At 46.9% G+C, this 26,930-nt stretch overlaps 3 protein-coding genes across 3 annotated transcripts in view; 1 reads left to right on the top strand and 2 right to left on the bottom strand.

Annotated features, from left to right (window-relative positions):
- tmem43 (transmembrane protein 43) lies at positions 1 to 15,119 on the top strand. The gene is made up of 12 exons (XM_077229858.1): positions 1 to 180; positions 255 to 392; positions 487 to 621; positions 1,741 to 1,835; positions 6,539 to 6,588; positions 6,690 to 6,759; positions 6,895 to 6,965; positions 9,099 to 9,226; positions 11,403 to 11,477; positions 11,709 to 11,810; positions 11,891 to 12,008; positions 14,359 to 15,119. The coding sequence occupies exons 1-12, from the start codon at positions 169 to 171 to the stop codon at positions 14,559 to 14,561; spliced, it is 1,197 nt and encodes a 398-aa protein (XP_077085973.1). The 5' UTR covers positions 1 to 168; the 3' UTR covers positions 14,562 to 15,119.
- LOC143738010 (uncharacterized) lies at positions 7,624 to 8,992 on the bottom strand (the record flags this gene model as incomplete). The annotated part of the gene is made up of 4 exons (XM_077229847.1): positions 7,624 to 7,963; positions 8,013 to 8,128; positions 8,336 to 8,602; positions 8,645 to 8,992. Coding segments are annotated over 4 exons (1,071 nt in total), but the record flags the coding sequence as incomplete, so codon positions are not given.
- Positions 15,091 to 26,930, bottom strand: part of LOC143738018 (rho-related GTP-binding protein RhoA-B) — a 27,970-nt gene continuing 16,130 nt past the window's right edge. The window contains exons 4-5 of the mRNA XM_077229860.1: positions 15,894 to 16,024; positions 15,091 to 15,468 (exon numbers count right to left, since the gene is read on the bottom strand). Coding sequence (XP_077085975.1) covers positions 15,295 to 15,468; positions 15,894 to 16,024 — 305 coding nt within the window. The 3' untranslated portion in view covers positions 15,091 to 15,294. The remainder of the gene's footprint in view (positions 15,469 to 15,893; positions 16,025 to 26,930) is intronic.

The following is a 26,930-nucleotide window of genomic DNA, read 5'->3' as shown; positions in this document are numbered from 1 at the left end:
GCCAGAAACTTCCTAGATCTGTTGAAGTGAACCGGTTGAGTTTCGTGAGTTTCGCTTTTTCGGGCTGCAAGGTCGTTTAAAAGCGATAGTTTGATCAGAAAAAGACACGCGTAAAGGATTTTACATTCGCGACCGTGTTGATCAGTGTTTCTTCCTCAAACACACAGCATGACTGATGCAGTAAGTCACTCATCTGTATCTGTATGTGTGTGATGTGTGTTTGCTGCGGAAATAACGCTGTCTTCACCTGTCAGTTCTCAGGCGAGCAGCACACGCGCGTTCACGAGCGCAAACCCGAGGGTTTCCTGGAGCGTCTGAGCGCGAGCACCGGCGGCGTGATCGCGGGCGCGTGTCTGTTCGCGCTGTCGATATACGTGCTGTTCACGAATGAGGTGAGAGTCAGTGAATCATTCATTCATTCATTCAGTCTGTCTGTCTGTCCATCATCTGTCAGTCATCTGTCCTGTCCATCATGTGTGTCCGCAGGGTCGCGCGCTGCGCACGAGCTCGTCTCTGGATGAGGGTCTCTCTCAGGTCCTCTCTCTTCATCCACACCTGATGTTGGACCCTCAGAATAACAATCGCCTGGTTCACCTGACCGGAACCCTGCAGACCGCACAGGTAACAATACTGATTATTTAGTCGACTTTAATCAATCATCATTTAGATTAACCGACATCGACTCTTAAAGGGATAGTTCACCCATTGACTTCCATATTATGGGGGAAAATCATAGATGGTAAAAGAAATGGACACAGCGACCCCATTGATTTCAACGGAGAAGACTGAAGCCCGATTATTGCACTTCCTGTCTGATGTCTGAGCGACTGCAGGCTCAAACTGAGTTTGATGACAGTCTGACAGCTGTAAATCTTCTAGTAGCTGTGGCAAGACAAATCTGAATCACCTAATTCCTCAAACACGTTGTTGAAATATTTTGTCCCGTTGCTTTTATGGACTCTCTATATATGGGGTTCTCCTTGACTTTATGCAGCAATGTCCCCCGATTGCCTCATAGACAGTAAAAGATTGCCTGCGAGCTTCTCCTCCTGTCTATACGGTCATATATGGATATGACACAATCGTTAGCTTATTTTTATAAAAACGGCTTCTACGGGGCCATAACGTAAGATACAAAGTAATGGAGCCTTTTATACATTCTCGTGTTTCTTTAGAAATAAATAATGGACAAATGAAGTTTTTGGACGCCTCAGATGTAAATTTATTAGCTGTCAAAGTGACGCCAAAATGAATGGGAGTCAATGTAATGCTAACAGCAGGAGAAGTTCTGCTACAAAGGCGGCTCCCGCGAGGCTTCAGTTTCCGGCTGATGGATTACCCCGTTGGGAAAAATATACTCTGGAAGTCAATGGGGCCCATCAACAGTTTGGTGCCCCATTTTACATTTACATTTATTCATTTAGCCGACGCTTTTATCCAAAGCGACTTACAATTGCTATATTTCAGAGCACACACCCTAACCCGGGTCTCTCACACCAAGGGCATGTGTCTTAACCACTGCGCCATCGCCAACCCGAATTTTCTTCAGAATATGTTCTTTTGTGTTCAGCAAGATTACAGGCTTCTAAATAGTTTACAGGATTAGTTCAGAGAGATTGTTTTTCTTGAGAAAAATGGATGTATTGTATCTGATCCATAATGAATGGATATGGAATCAAAATGTGAGCTGAATGGAATCAGGTGTCGGGGAATGGACTGATGGATGTGTGTGTTTCGCAGCCGCTGTACGACCCAAACTACGGTGTGACGGTGCAGGCGGTGAAGCTGCAGAGGCAGGTGGAGATGTACCAGTGGGTGGAGTACAGCGAGAGCAGGTCCACACACACCTGACTGACACACACACATCAGTTCACCTGCATCATGCTGATTCACTCGCAATCATACTGATTCACTCGCAGTCATCATACTGATTCACTCGCAGTCATCATACTGATTCACTCGCAGTCACCATACTGATTCACTCGCAGTCACCATACTGATTCACTCGCAGTCACCATACTGATTCACTCGCAGTCACCATACTGATTCACTCGCAGTCACCATACTGATTCACTCGCAGTCATACTGATTCACTTGCAGTCATCATACTGATTCACTCGCAGTCACCATACTGATTCACTCGCAGTCATACTGATTCACTCGCAGTCATCATACTGATTCACTCGCAGTCACCATACTGATTCACTCGCAGTCATCATACTGATTCACTCGCAGTCACCATACTGATTCACTCGCAGTCATCATACTGATTCACTCGCAGTCACCATACTGATTCACTCGCAGTCACCATACTGATTCACTCGCAGTCATCATACTGATTCACTCGCAGTCACCATACTGATTCACTCGCAGTCACCATACTGATTCACCCGCAGTCATCATACTGATTCACTCGCAGTCATCATACTGATTCACTCGCAATCACCATACTGATTCACTCGCAGTCATCATACTGATTCACTCGCAGTCATCATACTGATTCACTCGCAGTCACCATACTGATTCACTCGCAGTCACCATACTGATTCACTCGCAGTCATCATACTGATTCACTCGCAGTCACCATACTGATTCACTCGCAGTCATCATACTGATTCACTCGCAATCACCATACTGATTCACTCGCAGTCACCATACTGATTCACTCGCAGTCACCATACTGATTCACTCGCAGTCACCATACTGATTCACTCGCAGTCACCATACTGATTCACTCACAGTCATCATACTGATTCACTCGCAGTCATCATACTGATTCACTCGCAGTCATCATACTGATTCACTCGCAGTCATCATACTGATTCACTCGCAGTCATCATACTGATTCACTCGCAGTCATACTGATTCACTTGCAGTCATCATACTGATTCACTCGCAGTCACCATACTGATTCACCCGCAGTCACCATACTGATTCACCCGCAGTCATCATACTGATTCACTCGCAGTCACCATACTGATTCACCCGCAGTCATCATACTGATTCACTCGCAGTCATCATACTGATTCACTCGCAGTCACCATACTGATTCACTCGCAGTCATCATACTGATTCACTCGCAGTCACCATACTGATTCACTCGCAGTCACCATACTGATTCACCCGCAGTCATCATACTGATTCACTCGCAGTCATCATACTGATTCACTCGCAATCACCATACTGATTCACTCGCAGTCATCATACTGATTCACTCGCAGTCATCATACTGATTCACTCGCAGTCACCATACTGATTCACTCGCAGTCACCATACTGATTCACTCGCAGTCATCATACTGATTCACTCGCAGTCACCATACTGATTCACTCGCAGTCATCATACTGATTCACTCGCAATCACCATACTGATTCACTCGCAGTCACCATACTGATTCACTCGCAGTCACCATACTGATTCACTCGCAGTCACCATACTGATTCACTCGCAGTCACCATACTGATTCACTCACAGTCATCATACTGATTCACTCGCAGTCATCATACTGATTCACTCGCAGTCATCATACTGATTCACTCGCAGTCATCATACTGATTCACTCGCAGTCATCATACTGATTCACTCGCAGTCATACTGATTCACTTGCAGTCATCATACTGATTCACTCGCAGTCACCATACTGATTCACCCGCAGTCACCATACTGATTCACCCGCAGTCATCATACTGATTCACTCGCAGTCATCATACTGATTCACTCGCAGTCATCATACTGATTCACTCGCAGTCATACTGATTCACTCGCAGTCATACTGATTCACTCGCATTCATACTGATTCACTCTGTCATCATACTGATTCACTCACAGTCATCATACTGATTCACTCGCAGTCACCATACTGATTCACTCGCAGTCATCATACTGATTCACTCGCAGTCACCATACTGATTCACTCGCAGTCACCATACTGATTCCCTCGCAGTCATCATACTGATTCACTCGCAGTCACCATACTGATTCACTCGCAGTCACCATACTGATTCACTCGCAGTCATCATACTGATTCACTCGCAGTCATCATACTGATTCACTCGCAGTCATCATACTGATTCACTCGCAGTCATCATACTGATTCACTCGCAGTCACCATACTGATTCACTCGCAGTCATACTGATTCACTTGCAGTCATCATACTGATTCACTCGCAGTCACCATACTGATTCACCCGCAGTCATCATACTGATTCACTCGCAGTCATCATACTGATTCACTCGCAGTCATCATACTGATTCACTCGCAGTCATACTGATTCACTCGCAGTCATACTGATTCACTCGCATTCATACTGATTCACTCTGTCATCATACTGATTCACTCACAGTCATCATACTGATTCACTCGCATTCATACTGATTCACTCTGTCATCATACTGATTCACTCACAGTCATCATACTGATTCACTCGCATTCATACTGATTCACTCGCAGTCATACTGATTCACTCGCAGTCATACTGATTCACTCGCAGTCATCATACTGATTCACTCGCAGTCACCATACTGATTCACTCGCAGTCACCATACTGATTCACTCGCAGTCACCATACGGATTCACTCGCAGTCATCATACTGATTCACTCGCAGTCATCATACTGATTCACTCGCAGTCATCATACTGATTCACTCGCAGTCACCATACTGATTCACTCGCAGTCATACTGATTCACTTGCAGTCATTATACTGATTCACTCACAGTCACCATACTGATTCACTCGCAGTCATCATACTGATTCACTCGCAGTCACCATACTGATTCACTCGCAGTCATACTGATTCACTCGCAGTCATCATGCTGATTCACTCGCAGTCATACTGATTCACTCGCATTCATACTGATTCACTCTGTCATCATACTGATTCACTCACAGTCATACTGATTCACTCGCATTCATACTGATTCCCTCGCATTCATACTGATTCACTCGCAGTCATACTGATTCACTCGCAGTCATCATACTGATTCACTCGCAGTCATACTGATTCACACAGTCGTACTGATTCAATCGCAGTTACCATACTGATTCACTCGCAGTCACCATACTGATTCACTCGCAGTCATCATACTGATTCACTCGCAGTCATCATACTGATTCACTCGCAGTCACCATACTGATTCACTCGCAGTCATACTGATTCACTTGCAGTCATCATACTGATTCACTCGCAGTCATCATACTGATTCACTCGCAGTCATCATACTGATTTACTCGCAGTCATCATACTGATTCACTTGCAGTCACCATACTGATTCACTCGCAGTCATACTGATTCACTCGCAGTCATCATGCTGATTCACTCGCAGTCATTCTGATTCACTCGCATTCATACTGATTCACTCTGTCATCATACTGATTCACTCACAGTCATACTGATTCACTCGCATTCATATTGATTCCCTCGCATTCATACTGATTCACTCACAGTCATACTGATTCACTCACAGTCATCATACTGATTCACTCGCAGTCATACTGATTCACACAGTCGTACTGATTCACTCGCTGTCATCATACTCATTGATTAACTCGCAGTCATACTGATTCACTCACATTGATACTGATTCAAACGCAGTTGTCATACTGATTCACTCGCATTGATACTGATTCACTCGCATTGATACTGATTCACTCGCATGGATACTGATTCACTCGCATTGATACTGATTCACTCGCATTGATACTGATTCACTCGCATTGATACTGATTCACTCGCATGGATACTGATTCACTCGCAGTCATCATACTGATTCACTCAAAGTCATACTGATTCACTCGCAGTCATCATGCTGATTCACTCGCAGTCATACTGATTCACTCGCATTCATACTGATTCACTCTGTCATCATACTGATTCACTCACAGTCATACTGATTCACTCGCATTCATACTGATTCCCTCGCATTCATACTGATTCACTCGCAGTCATACTGATTCACTCGCAGTCATCATACTGATTCACTCGCAGTCATACTGATTCACACAGTCGTACTGATTCACTCGCAGTCATCATACTGATTGATTCACTCACAGTCATACTGATTCACTCACAGTCATCATACTGATTCACTCACATTCATACTGAATCACTCGCAGTCATACTGATTCACTCGCAGTCATACTGATTCACTTGCAGTCATCATACTGATTCATCATACTGATTTATCATCTGATTCTCTCGCACTCATCATGCTGATTCAACATACTGATTCATCATCTGATTCACTCGCATCCATCATACTGATTCATCTTCTGATTCATTCATTCATCATCTGATTCACTCGCAGTCATCATACTGATTCATTTTCTGATTCATTCAAATTCATCATGCTGATTCATCATCTGATTCACTCGCGGTCATCATACTGATTCATCATCTGATTCATTCACATTCATCATACTGATTCATCATCTGATTCACTTGCAGTCATCATACTGATTCATTATGATTAATTCATTCTTCATGCTGATTCATCATCTGATTCACTTACATTTATCACACTGATCTCATTCCTTTTAGGGACATTAAGGAAAACGGCGAAACGAAGACTGAAACCACGTACTCATACAGTGAGTGTCGACAGACACCTGTCGCTTCTCGCAGCGTCTCGGGAACGTCTCACACACACACACACACACACACACTCTCACTGAGCTTGTGTTTCTTACAGACACTGAGTGGAAGTCAGAGGTCATCAACAGCAGACACTTCGATCAGGAGGTCGGACACATGAACCCCAGGTGGCGTGTGTGTGTGTGTGTGTGTGTGTGTGTGTGTGTGTGTGTGTGTGCGTGTGTGTGTTTGTGTGTGTGTGAGACGCGTGTGTGTGTGAGTGACGCGTGTGTGAGTGTGTGACGCGTGCTTGTTTTTCTTAGTGCCATGGCGGTGGAGAGTGTGACGGTCGTGGCTCCGGACGTCTGGGTCGGGAGGCTCTTCCTGTCCACAGGTAGAAAACGCTCTTCCTCCTCCTCCTGCTCTTCCTGCTTCTCCTCCTGCTCTTCCTCCTCCTCCTGCTCTTCCTCCTCCTCCTGCTCTTTCTCCTCCTGCTCTTCCTCCTCCTTCTCCTCCTCCTGCTCTTCCTTCTCCTCCTGCTCTTTCTCCTCCTGCTCTTCCTCCTCCTGCTCTTCCTCTTCCTGCTCTTCCTCTTCCTGCTCTTCCTCCTCCTCCTGCTCTTCCTCCTCTTCCTGCTCTTTCTCCTCCTGCTCTTTCTCCTCCTTCTCCTCCTCCTGCTCTTCCTCCTTCTCCTCCTGCTCTTACTCCTCCTTCTCCTCCTGCTCTTTCTCCTCCTGCTCTTCCTCCTCCTCCTGCTCTTTCTCTTCCTGCTCTTTCTCTTCCTGCTCTTCCTCCTCCTCCTGCTCTTCCTCCTCCTCCTGCTCTTTCTCCTCCTGCTCTTTCTACTCCTCCTGCTCTTTCTACTCCTCCTGCTCTTCCTCCTCCTCCTGCTCTTCCTCCTCCTCCTGCTCTTTCTCTTCCTGCTCTTCCTCCTCCTCCTGCTCTTTCTCTTCCTGCTCTTCCTCCTCCTCCTGCTCTTCCTCCTCCTCCTGCTCTTTCTCTTCCTGCTCTTCCTCCTCCTCCTGCTCTTCCTCCTCCTCCTGCTCTTCCTCCTCCTCCTGCTCTTCCTCCTCCTGCTCTTCCTTCTCCTCCTGCTCTTTCTCTTCCTGCTCTTCCTCCTCCTCCTGCTCTTTCTCTTCCTGCTCTTCCTCCTCCTCCTGCTCTTCCTCCTCCTCCTGCTCTTCCTCCTCCTGCTCTTCCTTCTCCTCCTGCTCTTTCTCTTCCTGCTCTTCCTCCTCCTCCTGCTCTTTCTCCTCCTGCTCTTTCTCCTCCTGCTCTTCCTCCTCCTCCTGCTCTTTCTCTTCCTGCTCTTCCTCCTGCTCTTTCTCTTCCTGCTCTTCCTCCTCCTCCTGCTCTTTCTCCTCCTGCTCTTCTCCTGCTCTTCTCCTCCTCCTGCTCTTCCTCCTCCTCCTGCTCTTCCTCCTCCTCCTCCTCCTCCTGCTCTTCCACCTCCTCCTCCTGCTCTTCCTCCTTCTCCTGTTCCTCCTCCTCCTGTTCTTCCTCCTCCTCCTCCTCCTGCTCTTTCTCCTCCTGGTCTTCCTCCTCCTTCTCCTCCTCCTGCTCTTCCTCTTCCTCCTCCTCCTCCTGCTCTTCCTCCTCCTCCTGCTCTTCCTCCTCCTCCTGCTCTTCCTCCTCCTCCTGCTCTTCCTCCTCCTCCTGCTCTTCCTCCTCCTCCTGCTCTTCCTCCTCCTCCTCCTGCTCTTCCTCCTCCTCCTCCTGCTCTTCCTCCTCCTCCTGCTCTTCCTCCTCCTCCTGCTCTTCCTCCTTCTCCTCCTGCTCTTCCTCCTTCTCCTCCTGCTCTTCCTCCTCCTCCTCCTGCTCTTCCTCCTTCTCCTCCTGCTCTTCCTCCTCCTCCTGCTCTTTCTCCTCCTGCTCTTCCTCCTCCTTCTTCTCCTCCTGCTCTTCCTCCTCCTCCTGCTCTTCCTCCTCCTCCTCCTGCTCTTCCCCCTCCTCCTCCTGCTCTTCCTCCTCCTGCTCTTCCCCCTCCTCCTGCTCTTCCTCCTCCTCCTCCTCCTGTTCTTCCTCCTCCTCCTCCTCCTGTTCTTCCTCCTCCTGCTCCTCCTCCTGCTCCTCCTCTTCCTCTTCCTGCTCTTTCTCCTCCTGCTCCTGCTCCTCCTCTTCCTGCTCCTCCTCTTCCTGCTCTTCCTCCTCCTGCTCTTCCTCTTCCTGCTCTTCCTCCTCCTGCTCTTCCTGCTCCTGCTCTTCCTCCTCCTGCTCTTCCTCTTCCTGCTCTTCCTCCTCCTGCTCCTCCTCTTCCTGCTCCTGCTCATCCTCTTCCTGCTCCTGCTCATCCTCTTCCTGCCCTTCCTCTTCCTGCTCTTCCTTCTCCTGCTCATCCTCTTCCTGCCCTTCCTCTTCCTGCACTTCCTCCTCCTGTTCCTCCTCTTCCTGCACTTCCTCCTCCTGTTCCTCCTCTTCCTGCACTTCCTCCTCCTGCTCTTCCTCCTCCTGCTCCTCCTCTTCCTGCTATTCCTCCTCCTGCTCTTCATCAGGCGTGTCATGTGTTGCTCACAAGCGTGTGTTTCAGGGCTGGTGGAGCAGATCAATGACTTCCAGACGCTTAGCCTTGCAGGACATCCTGTTCCTGTTACCAACCCCTTCCTGACAGTGCAGGACGATTATTTCTACCACACGGCAAACCCTCGACGTCCAGAGGTGAGTGAACACACACACACACACACACACACAGATACACACATACGCAAGTCAAGTCATCCTCATTTATATAGCGCTTTTAACAATGTAGATTGTTTCTAAGCAGCTTTACAGAGATAAACATATAATTTAAGGTAACAGAGATTGGTTTGGTTTTATAGTGGTTCTTGAAAAATGTTTTTTCCAGCTAAAGTTAGTTTTGATTGATTCACTTCCGTCTAAATGATCATTTGTTATTAAATTAGGGGCCGCTAAGACGACACCGTTCTCTCTAAACAGACTTTAAACGTGAACCTGTGATAGACGCTGATGGCGTTCACATGCGCATTAAGAATTGATTCTATAGTTATGTGCGTTTGAATATATGTGCGCAGGTTTATAATTCCTTACAAACCATGCCTAAACAAACTACTTGTCTATAAAATTTGATGCAGAATTTTATTTTATCTTACGCACACACGCACACGCAGATGAAGACAGACACACACACAGATACACACACTCACACACACAGATACACGCACACAGATACACTCACACACACACACACATGCGCACGCAGATGAAGACACACAGATACACTCACACACACACACACACTCATACACGCACACAGATACACTCACACACACAGATACACGCACACAGATACACTCACACACACACATGCACACGCAGATGAAGAAACACAGATACACGTGCACACACACACACACTCATACACACACACAGATACAAACACACGCACACACAGATACACACACACACACGCAGATGAAGACACACAGATACACGTGCACACACACTCACACACACAGATACATGCACACAGATACACACACATGCACACGCAGATGAAGACACTCAGATACACGTGCACACACACACACAGAGATACACAAACACAACCACAGATACCCTCACACACAGATACACAGACACACACACGCAGATGAAGACACACAGATACACACACACACACACACACAGATACACACACACACACACACACACACACACACACAGATACCCGCACACACAGATACACACACACACACAGATACACAGACACACACACGCAGATAAAAACACACAGATACACGTGCACACACACACTCACACACACAGATACACACACAGATACACACACACATGCACACGCAGATGAAGACACACAGATACACGTGCACACACAGAGATACACCCACAGATACACACACTCACACACACACACAGATACACACACACACACACAGATACACACACTCACACACACACACAGATACACACACTCACACACACACACAGATACACACACTCACACACACACACAGATACACACACACTCACACACAGATACACGCACACACAGATACACACACACAGATGAAGACACACAGAGACACGTACACACACACACACAGATACACACACACACACACAGATACACACACACACACAGATACACACACACACACAGATACACACGCACACACAGATACACACACGCACACACACGCACACACAAATACACACACACGCACACACAGATACACGGAAACACAGATACACACACGCACAGACACACGCGCACACACAGATACACACACACACACACACACAGATACACACACACACACAGATACACACGCACACACAGATACACACACGCACACACACGCACACACAAATACACACACACGCACACACAGATACACGGAAACACAGATACACACACGCACAGACACACGCGCACACACAGATACACACACACACACACACACAGATACAGACACACACAGATACACACACACACAGATACACACATATAGATACACACACACACACACACAAAGATACACACACAGACGCACACACAGATACACACGCACACACAGATACACACGCACACAGATACACACACGCACACAGATACACACACGCACACAGATACACACACGCACACACAGATACACACAGATACACACACGCACACACAGATACACACACACGCACACAAAGATACACACACACGCACACACAGATACACACACGCACACACAGATACACACACATACAGATACACACACGCACACACAGACACACACACACACACACAGATACACACACATACAGATACACACAAACACAGTGATGTTGTCGTTTTGTTCTTCAGGTTGGTGATGTGCGTGTTCGTTTCGCTTACGCTGGTCTCTGCGGTGACGGATTATATCCTGGCTCCGCCCATAAGGTGAGAACAGCCAATCAGCTGGACTGCAGCGGCTTCAGTTGCTTCATGAGTAGCAAATATGATCATCAGGTATTTGAGGGTTTCTTGTGTGTGTGTGTATCTCTGTGTGTGTATGTGTATCTGTTTGTGTATCTGTGTGTGTGTGTGTGTGTGTGTGTGTGTATGCGTGTGTGTGTGTGTGTGTGTGTGTGTGTGTGTGTGTGTGTGTGTATCTGTGTGTGTGTGTTGCAGGTCAGTATTGTGGCCATGCAGCAGGCGGATCGGCTGACGGCCTTCAGGACTCGAGCCGGAGAGACACTGGAGATCCTGTATATGGGAGATCTGACAGCAGAGGTGCGTCACGTCACATTACACAGATCCACCGCTGCAGTCGTGCTGCTGACACGTGTTTGTGTGTGTGTTTGTTTCTGCAGGAGGTGTTTGCTAAAGAACATCAGCTGAACACAATGAAGACTTGGGCGCTGAGACTCGGTGGATGGATGCTCATGTTTCTGTCCGTCAGTCTGAGCACACGCATCATCTACACACTGGGTAACACTCACACACACACACACATTGCTATGATTCAGTTGTTTGATTAGGGTTGGAACTAAAATCTGCAGGACAGTGTCCCTCCAGGAGCAGAATTAAAGACCCCTGCTCTACTGGGTGGTTGCCCTGCACGCTTAATAAACAAACTACAGCTAGTTCAAAACGCAGCCGCTAGAGTTCTTACCAGAACCAGGAAGTACGACCATATTAGCCCGGTTCTGTCAACACTGCATTGGCTCCCTATTAAACATCGTATACATTTTAAAATATTGTTGATTACTTACAAAGCACTAAATGGTTTAGCTCCCCAGTACTTGAGCGAGCTCTTAACGCATTATAGTCCTTCACGTCTATTGCGATCTCAAAGTTCTGACCAGTTGATAATACCTAGAATATATAAATCGACTGCTGGCGGTAGATCCTTTTCCTATTTAGCACCAAAACTTTGGAACAATCTTCCTAACATTGTCCGGGAAGCAGACACAGTCTGTCAGTTCAAAGCTAGACTAAAAACACATCTCTTTGACCTAGCATTCACATAACACTCTATAGACTTCTATAATTCAATATAAGGCTGCTTAGATTAGGTCGGCCGGAACTGGGAACACCCTTAAATCCTGATGTACTAGTTACATCATAAGAAGAATGGCATCTACGCTAATTTTAGTGTCTTTGTTTATCCCGAGGTTTTCCCGCAGCCTGCCGGATCCAGGCCGTATCCAGATCTGCTTTTTGATGTTATGAAAATGATTGCAGTTCGCATGGACGCGCGGAAGCGATTTAAAAATTCTGTATTACGCAGACCAGACAAATAATTTTGGTGATGTCCATTTGTAAAGAAAGACCACACGCCTGCGCACATATTCAAACGCGCATATCTATAGACTAAACACGTAATACGCATGCGCATGCCCTCAGCGTTTTCACAGATTCACGTTTTTGAAGTTTACACCAAGCGGCAACCTCCCTGTCTCTCTCTTGAAACCAACACGGAAGTGAATTAAACTGCAATTCATCGCCTGGGCGCTTGAGGCTGACTGCAAAAGTGAGTCAAATCTGTATCTCCCCCATGTTAAAATGCCCAACTTTACCGCAGAAACAAATATGTTTACAGCCTGGTGTCTAAAGTTGTTTTGGTCTATACAGCTAATTTTGCCCTTCGTGGTGACTGTGAGGGGGGTTAATTTTTTTAGAACTCATCCGTTTAAATTATATTAAGCCTTAAAATGCTGCATAATCAAGGGCGTGGCCACTTGAGTGACATGTGGATTGCCGCTGCTGTTACTAGCCGTTTGTCTGCTCTCTGTTAGCGTCACGTCACCTCAGCTAACCCAGCTGCTGAACTCGTCATCTCTGCCCTGTTTGTACTTTTTTCGGGATTATTTCATACAGTTTATTACACGCCGCCCTTATACCTTCGCCCACGCCGTTGGATTCCGTCGTTGTGGAGTATCGAGAGAACAACCAGTGCTGTTCTTCAGCTGTTTTCCTCTGAACATGCACTCATGGATGTCTGACAATATCGTTGCTTTTTGGAGTTCAGATTTAAAACATCTAAGATATAGAGACACTCGTTCTGCTGTACCGTTGATCTTACGGAGCAGATAGACTATAATATGCTTATTTCACTGTTTAGTGTTCAATAAAAAGTACCGTCAGATTAAATCCTGCAGGAGTCACTGCTTTCTATTCGTCCCTTAAATGAGCGCGGATTTCTAGTGCATTACTTGAACTTCTTAGGTAATATCTATCAGAATTTAAAATGGACTGAATAAAGCTCTCTACGAACTTGACGTGCGGTGCCGCGCTGACTGACATGTATCCGCATCACTGTCACACACACGCTCAGAGCAAATATTGTAAGTTACTGCATGAGAATAATAATGCATCACAATACACATAGTCTCACGGTTAGTTATGTCTTTTAACTATTATAGTATTTCAAAGGGCAAAAACATGAACTTTAACTATTGGCTTTAGGTCTACTTCAAGTCAGCTGTCACTTTAGCGCGAGGCCAGTAGCACATTAGCATTAGCTCTTAGCCTGAGCAAACTCGATCACGTCGAGCTGGGCGGGCGTGGTTTCAGCATCCGGGCTCCTCAACTCCACCCACGTCCCGCCTTTTTGCCCATTTTCGTTTATCCGGGAGTGACGCACTGTGACGCGCTTCCAAGATGGCGACGAGCGACTCCGCCCACTTTAGGCTTCAAAAACGTCATCGACACTACGTCCATATTTTTTTACAGTCTATGGTTTACACAGAGATGATTACCTTTCTCAAAACTTGCACCTTGGATCTTGTTTTAAAAATGTGTGTTCTCGAGCACTCTCTCTCTCTCTCTCTCTCAGTGGAGTGTGTTCCTGTGGTGCGTGAGCTGGTGTCGGGGGGGCTGAAGATCTTCTCTCTCTGCGTCTCTTGTTCTCTGTCTCTGCTGACGGTCTCGGCCGGCTGGATCTTCTACCGCCCCCTGCTGGGCGTGATGATAGCACTGCTAGCACTCCTGCCGCTAGTCATCACACGCGCACGCGCGGAGGCCAAGAAGCACCAGTGACCCGTGTGACGAGAAGCACCAGTGACCCGTGTGTCCTTCAGCTTCTGCTCTTCCTCAGTGTTTCTGTCTCGTTCTCCTGCACAAACATCTAAACATTCTTACATCAACACACATTTACTGGAGAAGAAACATGAAGTGAGTTTGTGCCTAAAAATAACTAATATCTGTCAATGGGGCCTTAAAAATAATCTTGTTTTAACTTTGAATTTTCTGACTTCATTGGAAGATTTTTGTTCTTTTTTTTAAACGCATTTCTCAGAAATCGAGCCTTAATATCCTCAGTCATGTTTCCTCTCCAGTAAATCTATCTTGATTTAAGAAATATTAGATATTTGATAGAGAACAACTGGAGAAGAAGCTCCTGTTTTCCAGTGTGAGCAGGAACTTCATGTACAGTGTGTGTGTGTGTGTGTGTGTGTGTGTGTGTGTGTGTGTGTGTGTGTGTGTGTGACTGCTGAAATCCTCACGTGTGTGTTCAAGCTGTGTTCCTCAATGAATGAATGTAAAGCAATGCACGAGAAACACCAAGCATCTTATAAAGGCTTTAATACACAAACATACCAAAGTCTGTTTATTGTGAAAGACAAAAAAATGATCTTCAAGTGTGTAGGAGTGTGTGTGCAGGGCTGGTCCGGATGGGTTGCATATGTGTGTGTTTGCGGCGAGTCTGAAAGCGTTAAATACTGACATGAACTCTCAGCACTAGAGGAACTGCCGGAGTTGCAGAGTGAGTTCACAGCAGGAGGCACTTGTTGTTCTTCTTGCCCTTGCGCGCCTGCAGCGCCGCCCTGGTGGCCATCTCGAACACCTCACGCACGCCGTCCTTGCTTTTGGCAGAGCACTCCATGTATCCGAAGGCACAGATGCGGTTGGCCATGTCTCGGCCCTCCTCGGGTTTGACCGGCTCCTGCGGGACGGACACACAGAGGATTCACTTTTATGGTCCCAATTTTACATTTATTTTGTCTGAGAATGAAGAAATTCAACAGAATTAAGGAAAACGGCAGCAAAACTATAGTGTATTTTTTCTATTTTTCATGCGAAGAATAAAGGGGCGGGGCCTGGTTTGATTAGTTAGTAGTGTGTTAAACTGGTTGTTATGGTAAGGGGCGGGACATTTCCCAAACACACTCGAAGCGCTCGATCAATCACAACACATTGCTCCAGCCGACCAATCAGAGCACAGTGTGCTTTTCAGAAGGAGGGGCTTCATAGAGACAGGAAGTAAACAGAGCGTTACTGACAGACTGGGAAGAGAGGAGCCGCAACAATGGATAATATGGGGCAATAACGTGTTCTGGTGCTCTTCACAACACTGAGAGAGAAACGCACCTGCTTCATCTTGAAGAGCTCGCGGCGCGTGTGCTCGTCGTTCCGCAGGTCCTTCTTGTTGCCCACCAGGATTATGGGAACATTGGGGCAGAAATGCTTGACCTCGGGCGTCCACTTCTCAGGAATGTTCTCTGAGGGCCAGAAAGGTCAGAGTTGAGATGAAGCAGCAGCTGAGAGGTGTGTGTGTGTGTGTGTGTGTGTGTGTATAGATGTGTGATGTGATGTATACAGGGTTAGTACACCTTTTCCAAGGTGAAATTCAAGCACTACGTAAATTACATAATACATAGTCAAAATTATTATTTTGTTTTTTATCACATTAAAAGAGATAATGCTATAAACAGCCAAAATTGTGTCATAATACCAGAAGGATTAGACATTTAAGAATAACACAGGTTTTATTTTTCCAGGTTTTATTTTTCCAAATGTATCACTGTCTAGTAGCAGTGAGTGGGAGGATTTGACCAATGACATGCAGCTGGGTCATGCTGGGTCAAATCCGACAACATCCTGGAAAACAGTTGCTGCATCCTCCTAGATTTTGCTCTAAGTTTATGCTACTGTCAGTCTTTTCACACTTTTTTCCAAATATCTAAGGAATGCCGTACAAACTTGTAATGGTTCAGTCATATTGGCATGTTTGTCTTTCACCCTACACAGTTTGGGCTGCCTATGAGTAATACTTTTCATTATATTAATGTCCAAATATTGCTTCCCAGATAATATGATTTTCAGAATGTAAACTGTAGAAATTTCAAGGGCTGAAAATATGAAGACAGGATTTTGAACAGAAATATTTTACAGGCCTTGGTTTTGGGACACATTCTTGATATAGACAAGGTTTGAACAAAATATGAGATAGTGCAACAACAACTGTAATTCCATTTTAACCCAGAAGACTCTGACAGTGCACAGGCCCTGCCTGATAAATACATTTTTTTTTTATTTCATTGTCAAGACATACATTTATCTACTGGAATAGAGCAGTGTAAATATTGCATGAGGCCGTCCTCAACCTTACAGTCGGCTAACGGTACGCTCCGATCAGGATTTTTGGGGCCGATCACCGATTACAGGGTATATTTGAAGCCTTCTATTTATCATGTAGCATTATTTATTAAACTACATTTTACATCAATGTACATTAAGTATTTCAAGTAAGAGAAGACCATGTATCATGAATTGACACTTGTGTATTTATTTGCAAGCAACATGTCCAGCATATTAACTTAGCATTAGCAGCCTGTGCTTGGCTATTGGGAACAGCTTAGGGCTCGACAAATACAACTTTCCTGTAGAATATAAAATAAAAAAAGATAAAAGACAGAACATATGAGTCTTTACATTTAGCTTTAGACTACTTTAAAATAAAAACTGCAACAAAAAAGGCTAAAGCCAAAATAATGTTTTGAGTCAGTCAGCCATCAGTTTTTCTAATACACTTAAAGGACCACAGTTAAAAAAAAAAAAGTGCACAGCAAAAAAATAAAATAAAAATAAAAATACTTCTTAAGCACCAATATTTTGGTAAAGTCCTGTGAAGTCGTGTCCCACAGCTGTTTCTCAGGGTCGATATTGACCCCCACCAATTTTTGTAACATTGAGGCACAGATGTACCTATTACAAATGAATAAAACATCTCCAGTTAACTAGCAGAGCATTCATTTAGTTCAGGGGTTCCCAAAGTAGGGGTCGCGAGGCAGCGAGGGGGGGTCGCGAGGCAGCGAGGGGGGCTCGCGAGGCAGCGAGGGGGGGTCGCGAGGCAGCGAGGGGGGGTCGCGAGGCAGCGAGGGGGGGTCGCGAGGCAGCGAGGGGGGGTCGCGAGGCAGCGAGGGGGGCTCGCGAGACAGCGAGGGGGGGTCGCGAGACAGCGAGGGGGGGTCGTGAGACAGCGAGGGGGGGTCGGGAGACAGCGAGGGGGGGTCGGGAGACAGCGAGGGGGGTCGCGAGACAGCGAGGGGGGTCGCGAGACAGCGGGGGGGGTCGCGAGACAGCGAGGGGGGTCTTGAGACAGCGAGGGGGGGTCGTGAGACAGCGAGGGGGGGTCGCGAGACAGCGATGGGGGGTCGCGAGACAGCGATGGGGGGTCGCGAGACAGCGAGGGGGGGTCGCGAGACAGCGAGGGGGGGTCGCGAGACAGCGAGGGGGGGTCGTGAGAAGGGGTCATGAGACAGCGAGGGAGGGTCGCGAGACAGCGAGGGGGGGTCGTGAGAAGGGGTCATGAGACAGCGAGGGGGGGTCGCGAGACAGCGAGGGGGGGGTCGCGAGACAGCGAGGGGGTCTTGAGACAGCGAGGGGGGGTCGTGAGACAGCGAGGGGGGGTCGTGAGACAGGGAGGGGGGGTCGTGAGACAGGGAGGGGGGGTCGTGAGACAGCGAGGGGGGGTCGGTAGACAGCGGGGGGGGGTCGTGAGACAGCTAGGGGGGGTCGCGAGACAGCTAGGGGTGGTCGCGAGACAGCGAGGGGGGGTCGTGAGACAGCGAGGGGGGGTCGCGAGACAGCGAGGGGGGGTCGCGAGACAGCGAGGGGGGGTCGCGAGACAGCGAGGGGGGGTCGCGAGACAGCGAGGGGGGGTCTTGAGACAGCGAGGGGGGGTCTTGAGACAGCGAGGGGGGTCTTGAGACAGCGAGGGGGGGTCGTGAGACAGCGAGGGGGGGATCGTGAGACAGCGATGGGGGGTCGTGAGACAGCGAGGGGGGGTCGTGAGACAGAGAGGGGGGGTCGTGAGACAGCGAGGGGGGGGGTCGTGAGACAGCGAGGGGGGGGGTCGTGAGACAGCGAGGGGGGGGGTCGTGAGACAGCGAGGGAGGGGGTCGCGAGACAGCGAGGGGGGGTCGTGAGACAGCGATGGGGGGTCGTGAGACAGCGAGGGGGGGTCGTGAGACAGCGAGGGGGGGTCGCGAGACAGCGAGGGGGGGTCGTGAGAAGGGGTCATGAGACAGCGAGGGGGGGTCGTGAGAAGGGGTCATGAGACAGCGAGGGGGGGTCGTGAGAAGGGGTCATGAGACAGCGAGGGGGGGTCGTGAGAAGGGGTCATGAGACAGCGAGGGGGGGTCGTGAGAAGGGGTCATGAGACAGCGAGGGGGGGTCGCGAGACAGCGAGGGAGGGGGTCGCGAGACAGCGAGGGGGGGGTCGCGAGACAGCGAGGGGGGGTCGCGAGACAGCGAGGGGGGGTCGTGAGAAGGGGTCATGAGACAGCGAGGGAGGGTCGCGAGACAGCGAGGGGGGGTCGTGAGAAGGGGTCATGAGACAGCGAGGGGGGGTCGCGAGACAGCGAGGGGGGGGTCGCGAGACAGCGAGGGGGTCTTGAGACAGCGAGGGGGGGTCGTGAGACAGCGAGGGGGGGTCGTGAGACAGGGAGGGGGGGTCGTGAGACAGGGAGGGGGGGTCGTGAGACAGCGAGGGGGGGTCGGTAGACAGCGGGGGGGGGTCGTGAGACAGCTAGGGGGGGTCGCGAGACAGCTAGGGGTGGTCGCGAGACAGCGAGGGGGGGTCGTGAGACAGCGAGGGGGGGTCGCGAGACAGCGAGGGGGGGTCGCGAGACAGCGAGGGGGGGTCGCGAGACAGCGAGGGGGGGTCGCGAGACAGCGAGGGGGGGTCTTGAGACAGCGAGGGGGGGTCTTGAGACAGCGAGGGGGGTCTTGAGACAGCGAGGGGGGGTCGTGAGACAGCGAGGGGGGGATCGTGAGACAGCGATGGGGGGTCGTGAGACAGCGAGGGGGGGTCGTGAGACAGCGAGGGGGGGTCGTGAGACAGCGAGGGGGGGGGTCGTGAGACAGCGAGGGGGGGGGTCGTGAGACAGCGAGGGGGGGGGTCGTGAGACAGCGAGGGAGGGGGTCGCGAGACAGCGAGGGGGGGTCGTGAGACAGCGATGGGGGGTCGTGAGACAGCGAGGGGGGGTCGTGAGACAGCGAGGGGGGGTCGCGAGACAGCGAGGGGGGGTCGTGAGAAGGGGTCATGAGACAGCGAGGGGGGGTCGTGAGAAGGGGTCATGAGACAGCGAGGGGGGGTCGTGAGAAGGGGTCATGAGACAGCGAGGGGGGGTCGTGAGAAGGGGTCATGAGACAGCGAGGGGGGGTCGTGAGAAGGGGTCATGAGACAGCGAGGGGGGGTCGCGAGACAGCGAGGGAGGGGGTCGCGAGACAGCGAGGGGGGGGTCGTGAGACAGCGAGGGGGGGTCGCGAGACAGCGAGGGGGGGTCGCGAGACAGCGATGGGGGGTCGTGAGACAGCGAGGGGGGGTCGTGAGACAGCGAGGGAGGGGTCGCGAGACAGCGAGGGAGGGTCGCGAGACAGCGAGGGGGGGTCGTGAGACAGCGAGGGAGGGGTCGCGAGACAGCGAGGGAGGGTCGCGAGACAGCGAGGGGGGGTCGTGAGTAGGGGTCATGAGACAGCGAGGGGGGGGGGGGGGGTCGCGAGACAGCGAGGGGGGATCGCGAGACAGCGAGGGGGGGTCGTGAGATGATTTCCGGAAGTGTAATTGACAGAATTACTAAAAAATATTTTGCTACCTAAAAGTTAAAGATTTTTAATAAAACTCAAGAGATGGTGGATGTGTGGAATTTCATGATTTATGAGTGACGTTAGTCTAGTAGAATTTTCTAAAAAATATTTTGCTACCTAAAGGTTAAAGATGTATTTGTGTCACGCATGCATGCATGTCTATTTCCCTCATATTAAATATAAAACGCATGTGGACTGATATTTTTCCAATGTCCGGACTCCTTTATTCACGGAGTAGGCCTATATAAACAGACGTTTCAATATATTTGTATTAAATGCATTTTCTGAGAATTTATATTTCTAGTTCTTGCTGCAAATGTCGAAATGCGCGCTCTTTGGTCCATCAGTGCTTGAGTCACCATATATCGGAAAACATTTGGAATGGGTCAGACATAATTCTGACCACTTATTAAGTTTTGTTTTAAGTAAATTTCGTTTTGTATAAATTGTATCTTCATTTTAATCAATGTTTTCATCAACAAATTGACTGGATTAATAAACAAAAAGCAAATATAGTAGACAATATAATTAGGACACGGAGGTGCCGGCGCGTGAACTGGAGCGTTTCTCATAAATGAACCGAAAACTGACAGAAAACACTAGTTTATTAATAAACAATTCAAATGTTTAATGCACAATCCTTACTTTGGCCGGTTCTTTGTGGCAAGCTGTATGCGTGCGTTGAGATGCGGAATAGGCAATATAAAAATGCTGTCATTATAAAAGGTTTCTAGTGTCAATGTATTGCTTGTTTTTCTGTTTACATTTCATGTTGTGACACTTCTCTTCTCTCGAACATAATGCTGGTACGTCAGAGCGGCCAAAGCGCCAACAAGCTTTAACAAGCGTCAACAAGCTTCAACAAGCTTTAACAAGCGTCAACAGGCTTAAACAAGCGTCAACAAGCTTTAACAAGCGCCAACAAGCGCCAACAAGCTTTAACAAGCGTCAACAAGCTTTAACAAGCGCCAACAAGCTTCAACAAGCGTCAACAAGCTTTAACAAGCGTCAACCAGCTTTAACAAGCGTCAACAAGCTTTAACAAGTGCCAACAAGCTTCAACAAGCTTTAACAAGCGCCAACAAGCTTAAACAAGCGTCAACAAGCTTCAACAAGCTTTAACAAGCGTCAACAAGCTTTAACAAGCGTCAACAAGCTTTAACAAGCGTCAACAAGCTTAAACAAGCGTCAACAAGCTTCAACAAGCTTTAACAAGCGTCAACAAGCTTAAACAAGCGTCAACAAGCGTCAACAAGCTTCAACAAGCTTTAACAAGCGTCAACAAGCTTAAACAAGCGTCAACAAGCTTCAACAAGCTTTAACAAGCGTCAACAAGCTTTAACAAGCGTCAACAAGCTTTAACAAGCGTCAACAAGCTTTAACAAGTGCCAACAAGCTTCAACAAGCGTCAACAAGCTTTAACAAGCGTCAACAAGCTTTAACAAGCGTCAACAAGCTTCAACAAGCTTTAACAAGCGTCAACAAGCTTTAACGAGCGTCAACAAGCTTTAACGAGCGTCAACAAGCTTCAACAAGCTTTAACAAGCGTCAACAAGCTTCAACAAGCTTTAACGAGCGTCAACAAGCTTTAACGAGCGTCAACAAGCTTTAACAAGCGTCAACAAGCTTCAACAAGCTTTAACAAGCGTCAACAAGCTTTAACGAGCGTCAACAAGCTTTAACAAGCGTCAACAAGCTTCAACAAGCTTCAACAAGCGTCAACAAGCTTTAACGAGCGTCAACAAGCTTTAACGAGCGTCAACAAGCTTTAACAAGCGTCCACAAGCTTTAACAAGCGTCGACAAGCTTTAACAAGCGCCGACAAGCTTCAACAAGCGTCAACAAGCTTTAACAAGCGCCGACAAGCTTTAACAAGCTTTAACAAGCGTCAACAAGCTTTAACAAGCGTCAACAAGCTTTAACAAGTGCCAACAAGCGTCAACAAGCTTTAACAAGCGTCAACAAGCTTTAACAAGCGTCAACTAGCTTTAACAAGCGCCAACAAGCTTCAACAAGCGTCAACAAGCTTTAACAAGCGCCGACAAGCTTTAACAAGCGTCGACAAGCTTTAACAAGCGTCGACAAGCTTTAACAAGCGCCGACAAGCTTCAACAAGCGTCAACAAGCTTTAACAAGCGTCAACAAGCTTTAACAAGCGCCAACAAGCTTTAACAAGCGCCAACAAGCTTTAACAAGCGTCAACAAGCTTTAACAAGCGCCAACAAGCTTTAACAAGCGTCAACAAGCTTTAACAAGCGTCAACAAGCTTTAACAAACGCCAACAAGCTTTAACAAGCGCCAACAAGCTTCAACAAGCGTCAACAAGCTTTAACAAGCGCCAACAAGCTTTAACAAGCGCCAACAAGCTTTAACAAGCGCCAACAAGCTTCAACAAGCGTCAACAAGCTTTAACAAGCGCCAACAAGCTTCAACAAGCGTCAACAAGCTTTAACAAGCGTCAACAAGCTTCAACAAGCGTCAACAAGCTTCAACAAGCGCCAACAAGCTTCAACAAGCGCCAACAAGCTTCAACAAGCGTCAACAAGCTTTAACAAACGCCAACAAGCTTTAACAAGCGCCAACAAGCTTTAACAAGCGTCAACAAGCTTTAACAAGCGCCAACAAGCTTTAACAAGCGCCAACAAGCTTTAACAAGCGCCAACAAGCTTTAACAAGCGTCAACAAGCTTTAACAAGCGTCAACAAGCTTTAACAAGCGCCAACAAGCTTTAACAAGCGTCAACAAGCTTTAACAAGCGTCAACAAGCTTTAACAAACGCCAACAAGCTTTAACAAGCGCCAACAAGCTTTAACAAGCGCCAACAAGCTTTAACAAGCGCCAACGAGCTTTAACAAACGCCAACAAGCTTTAACAAGCGCCAACAAGCTTTAACAAGCGTCAACAAGCTTCAATAAGCTTCCCCGTACTTTTTGACAAGCGTCCTCGACAGGGCGGCCAGAGCTTCTTTGCCGCTCAAGTCGGCGGCGGTGTGAACGTACAGTTAAGCTTCTTGCACGGACTTTTGGGACTCAGTTTTGAACTGGTGTCAAGGCGCAATGAATGAAATGAACAAATGGTAATTAAATCGAACCCCTAGGTGAAATGAACGAGGGAGAGGATCACAACATGTGAATTCATCCACTCCCGAAATACTTAAAAGTAGTGGCTGGTGAACTGGAAGAATAGAGTAAACATTAAAGTTACTTACACAATGTGTATCTGATATGAGTAAAACGTGTCGAATTATAATGGAAAGGATTATTATTACCTCTTCCATAAACATCAGTGTGTTTTTTACAAACTCTAAATGTATTGTTTTTTTAGTACTTATGTAAATTTAGGGGGCAGCCGACCCCCCCTGTTCCAACGTCTATGCACCCAACTCATTAGGTGATGTTAATATTTAATATAAAATAATATAATGGTTGTTTTGACTGTTGTGTTATTTTGTGTTGTAAGTATGCCTATTAGTGCGTGTGCACAGTTTCACGTAATGTTTGTATACTTTAACCACCTCCGAGGATATAGAATCACTCGCACCTTTATTTTGGGGGTCGTGGGCTGAAAAGTTTGGGAACCCCTGATTTAGTTCGCTATTAAATAAGAAATCTAGCGCTAAAATGTGGTGTTGTTTTTTACTCAAGCTGAGGCTTGTTGCCGCGGCGATCGGTGTCATGGATACAGTGTTCTCTGTGTCTCGCGCAGTCTTCACTCGCACACGCTCTTCAATCTATCGCCGTTGTGGAGACCTCTGACACGCTTGGCAAAAGATCTTCCGCTAGACCATTTCAGAACTCAAACGTAGTTTGATGGATTTATTTACGGGTTGAACGGAGAGGCTGCACAGTTTGACCAGCGGGCAGCGGTCAGGTACACACATTGCAGATTGATTGCTAATGAATTTACCTTTTCACACACCTTGTAGAATTGCCAGACCGGTGAAGCCATTTTTACCAGGGCATAAAAAATTGTCTCGCGAGTTTTGCGTCATCTGATTGGCTTTTCTGGATCGGCCTTTATAGAGGCCGCCGATCACACATCCCACAGCAATTATCGGCCCATTATGATCGGCGACCGATCAATCGGAGCACCCTTATTACTTGTGTGACATCCCATCTGACACGATTTCTGTTCAGCAAACGATTGTTATGCACTGAGCTAACGTTAGTTAGTTACTGAACTAAACTGCCAGTGTGAAAGCACCCTCAGTCACTTAGCCTTCGAATTCCTAGCTAGCAGTTACTAGCGTAAACTAGTGTTGGGCGATATGCTCCATTTCATATCGTCCTATCACCAGCCTGTGAGATCGGCGATACACGATATTATCGTGAGGGGGCGGGGCTTATTTATTTATTAACTTGATTATTTACTCATTAATTTGCTTGTTTTATTACTTCATTTTATACGAGAATATTTTTCTAGCAAAGGTGGAGTGTTTATTACTAGGCTAGATTAGTGTTAATTTTACCAGCCATTTTTAAATTTAGTTTCAGTTTTAGTCCAGTTTCAGTATCGCTTGTTAGTTTTTATCACATTTAGTGGACATCATCCCATTTTTATTTAGTCTAGTTTTAGTCGACTATGAGTCGAGCATTTTAGTCTTTATTTTAGTCCAAGAAAACATAATTTTATTCGTTTAGTTTTAGTCAACAAAAACTGTCAACATTTTAGTCTAGTTTTAGTCAGGACATCATTTTAACCTTTTACTTTTTTGTCAGCAGATAATATTTAACATTTCCTAAAATTATTTCACATTTCAACATTTTCTCATTTTTTTGATAAAAACACAATTTAAGAATGTTAGATTATAAACAACCACCAACAATCTCTCTGTTAATTTACCACAATGTCTTTGTGGTGAACTGCGACGTGTCTCTTCAGGCTTGTTGTGTTTTTTCCAGCTACCATGTGGCCACATTCCTTCCCTTCGACTAAAATCAAGCATTTGGTTTTGTTCTCCACTTCAATGAAGCGAAAATGTGTCCATATATCACGTCTCCTCTTTCTCCCGAGCCCCGTGCAAAGCATGTTTTACTTTTAACCTGTCGCCGCCTCGACGTGAATCCAGCTCCTGTCTGCTCCATGTGTTGTGTAGGCTACTCTGTGCCCGACCCGCCCGCTCCAGGTTTGAAAGTGGGTGTGTGGCGGAAGAGCTGACGAGGAGGAGGCGGAGGAGGAGACAGGATTTGACAAAAACATATCATATAATAATATGTAATTTTCGTCTCGCCTTTGTTCGGGAACTAAAATGTCCATAGATTTTAGCCCAGTCTTTTATTTACCGAACTGCATTTTCGTCTCGTCTTTATTCGTCTACGAAAATTATTTATGATTTACTCCCAGTTATTGTTTATTAGTGGGGATTTTAGTCTCGTCTCGTCTAGTTTTCGTTCGGTGAAAAATGTGCGTTGACGAAAATATTTTAGTTTAGTTTTCGTTAACGAAATTAACACTAGGCTAGATCAGGTTATTTCCCGGTTTAGTGAGGTAAAAAAAAGATCCTAATCATTTGTGTATCTGACTCGAGTATTTCAACATGTCAGAAGGAAATTTACGGACACACATGATCCTCTCATGCCGTTACAGATGCAGCATTTTGACTGTACTTCTGCACGAGATGAAAACACGTTTTAATAATTTCTAAGGTCAAGAAAGAGTCAGAGTTTGTGATATATTTGTCCTCCTACCAGTGCTCTCTCTGTCTGGATGCACTTCACATATGCGCACTTCAATAAGCCCGAAGAACGCGGGTGTTAATGCCGGGAGAAATCAGAGTAAGGAGCAGAAATCTAGCTGAGTCGATCGGTTTATACTTAAACTTATGACTTGACTCCGATAAAGGAAAACAGGTTAATGTGTTTACATGACCACATGTATTGTCAGTTTATTCAGCATAATCGTGTTGGAACGTGCATGTAAACGCACTCATTCTCTGAAAGTGATAGTAGAAACGGACTGAGCTTTCAGCTTCTGTTGCTGCATTAACGCCGCGTTCTCTCAGAGACGACGATGGGATATAACGGTATAGCGACGACTATCTTAATTTACTGGCTTAATATTTCTCTTGTGGACCTATCTGATGACAGGGAAAAAATTAGAAGAATATTTCTTCTTAAACAAGTGTTTGAAGCTGCTTTTGATTTCCATAGATGGCAGAGTTGTGCTGTGTTCCTGAACTAAAGACTGGCCTATATAATTTTAGTGATATTATTATTATTATTTTATTATTATTATAAATATTTAATTGTATTGTTTTTAGTGTTATTAGTGTCATTAAACGTTTTGTTAATGTGCTATGGAAACAAAATACTGATGAATAACGATGCCGTTTTCATCTCGGATCTGTATAAGATATGCGTGCGTCTGTTAAAACTCTTAACAGTTTGTGAATGGATCACCTTGCAATTCAATGTTGATGTGGGATGTAGGCCTAGTTTTTTATTCTGTTTTAAAAACATTTTCTTACAGGAGTCCTCATACGCTCATGTTGTCGCAAGTGTTAGGCTATGTGGTGATGTCGTTATGAATTTAGGC

Source organism: Siphateles boraxobius, unplaced genomic scaffold (assembly GCF_051911475.1).
Source record: "Siphateles boraxobius isolate OS27281-9 unplaced genomic scaffold, OSU_SipBor_1 136, whole genome shotgun sequence".
Lineage (NCBI taxonomy): Eukaryota > Metazoa > Chordata > Actinopteri > Cypriniformes > Leuciscidae > Siphateles > Siphateles boraxobius.
This window is presented reverse-complemented; position numbering and strand designations above follow the sequence as displayed.